The 2,328-nt window shown below is 51.9% G+C and overlaps 1 protein-coding gene across 1 annotated transcript in view; it reads left to right on the top strand.

Moving 5' to 3' along the window:
- The window catches only part of Lag3 (lymphocyte activating 3), a 7,729-nt gene extending 7,521 nt beyond the window's left edge, over positions 1 to 208 (top strand). Inside the window, exon 6 of the mRNA XM_021164179.2 lies at positions 6 to 208. Coding sequence (XP_021019838.1) covers positions 6 to 170 — 165 coding nt within the window. The 3' untranslated portion in view covers positions 171 to 208. The remainder of the gene's footprint in view (positions 1 to 5) is intronic.
- Positions 209 to 2,328: the final 2,120 nt, after the last annotated feature.

Genomic DNA, 2,328 nt, shown 5'->3' with positions numbered 1-2,328 from the left:
CACAGTTGCTACTGAGAAGATTTTCTGCCTTAGAACATGGGATTCAGCCATTTCCGGCTCAGAGGAAGATAGAGGAGCTGGAGGGAGAACTGGAGACGGAGATGGGACAGGAGACAGAGCCCGAGCCCGAGCCGGAGCCACAGCCGGAGCCAGAGCCCAGGCAGCTCTGACCTGGAGCCGAGGAGCCAGCAGGTCTCAGCAGCTCCGCCCGCCCGAATAAACTCCCTGTCAGCAGCATCAGCAAGCTGGAGTCTCCTCTGTCTTTCTTGTCTGAGTCTGGAAAGGTTCCTGTTTCTCCCAGCCACTAGGGGCTCCCTTCTCTCACTCCAGCCTCCCAACCTACTTTCTCCAGCCAATCTTTCTCCTCATTTCCCTTTTCTGTTGCTTGCCTCTTTGTTTCTTTCACTGTTGTCCCCTTTCTGTTAAGTAATCCGTTCCTCTCCGCCTCCTTCCCCCCCCGCCCCCTGAAAGCTCCAAAGAGCCCTCACTTCTGACCTCCGTAGTCCTTTCCCCATCTTGTACCACATTGTGCTCTCCTGGTCTCCTTTATATTCGGTCCCTTCGGCCCACACCTAGCTCAGCTGCACTTCAGTACTTGTGCTCAGACCCCTGGCTACAGAGAAGGAAAGCACTGACAGGCGGGTGCGCGTGCACACACACACACACACACACACACACACACACCTCACGCTCGCGGGCTCACACCAGCCATGTGAAATCCAGGAGATGGGAGCCTCCTAATCTTTCTGGATAACCAGCTGACGTTGCTACCTCTGCCCCATCCCCCATGTTTGTCATCCGTGGGTGACTTTTCTGGCCCCAGGCATGACAACACACTGCCACCTAGTGGTCACCGCTCGCCACGCCCCCAGAGGAGGTCACTGGACCAACTGCCACAGCCAGGATGCCTAACACACTGCAGTAGGCTAGGTGGAGCAAGGATGCAGGTGCTTCATTTACATATGCATTCTGGGTGTGCAGCCTCGAATGTGCTCCCAGCATCTGTCACGTGTCTGATGTACCCCGCAGGAGAGGGACTAAATAATAAAAGCTTCAGGAAATACAGCCCTGGTACTGGCAAGGTTATAATCCAAGTAAGACAAAGGGGAGGGCTGTAAACAAAGACCACAGGCAGGGAGAAAAACAAGCCACCAGGACTTCTGTGTACTGCCTGTGGGAGTCCTAAGTCCCAGATTCTCTTTCTNTTACCATTGATGAGGCTGTTACAAATATCTTTAAACCTTTGTTTTCTAATCTATTAAGTGGGACAATGACCAGGCACGGGAGGCAGGAGGATCCCCCTGGGTCCAGGAGTACTGGACAAACATGGGTAACATAGTGAGANCCCCCTCCCCATCTTTTAAAAGTAAAAACTAAATATGGAGGTGCCTGNCTGTAATTCCAGCACATGGAAAAGTCACCAATTTAGTAAGTTTGAGGCCAGCTTAGGCGACATCAGATCCTGACTTGGGAATAAATTATACAGTGGGGCATGCCATAGGGGCTCCCAACACTCAGGAGGTAGAGGCAGGGAGATCTCTGTGAGTTTGAGGCCATCCTGGTCAACCTAGTGAGTTCTACGACAGCCAAGGCTACACAGAGAGACCCTATCTCAAAAACAAACATTATTTTAATTACTAGGCCAGTGGGATGGAGCAGAGGGTAAAGGAGCATGCCACACGAGCTTGGTGACCTGAGTCACCAACGCCTGGGATGCAGGTAAAGATGGAAGAAAGCAACCACCAGTTCCACAACGTTGTTCTCTGAACATGCATGCCATGGGACCCACTCACATATACACCATGCACACATACCTTCATCATCATCATCACCATCATCATCATCACCATCATCATCATAATGATGAGGAGATGACTCAGCACACGCTTGGCAAGCCTGAGGACCCGAGTTCAGCTCCCTGGCACCTGTATTAAAGTTAGGTGACTTCCAAAGACCCTGCCTGTCTCTGATCCCCCTTCCAGGGCCACTGGGTTTCCACCTGTGACAACCCAAGAGTCCCAGCCCTGAACCCCAAACCTCAGAACATCAGATTGCCTTAAATGGCTGGGTATTCAGGCTTTGGGGACTCCCAGCACAAAATAATGGTGTCACTTTTCATTCTCTGTCCCCAAGTCTCCATAGAGACGGAGATCTTCAACCTCCTGTTTATGCTCAGGTACCAGTGTAGGGTGTTTGTCACAGCTGTGTGTATGCCACCACGAAACTCCTTCAGGCTCCCTTCCTCTTGGGGTCACTAATTTGCTCCCCTGTGCAGAGCTACAGCTCCCTGACAAACAGCAAGGGTCCAGGCTCCACCTTCATTACAGT

Source organism: Mus caroli, chromosome 6 (assembly GCF_900094665.2).
Source record: "Mus caroli chromosome 6, CAROLI_EIJ_v1.1, whole genome shotgun sequence".
Classification (NCBI taxonomy): Eukaryota; Metazoa; Chordata; class Mammalia; order Rodentia; family Muridae; genus Mus; species Mus caroli.
This window is presented reverse-complemented; position numbering and strand designations above follow the sequence as displayed.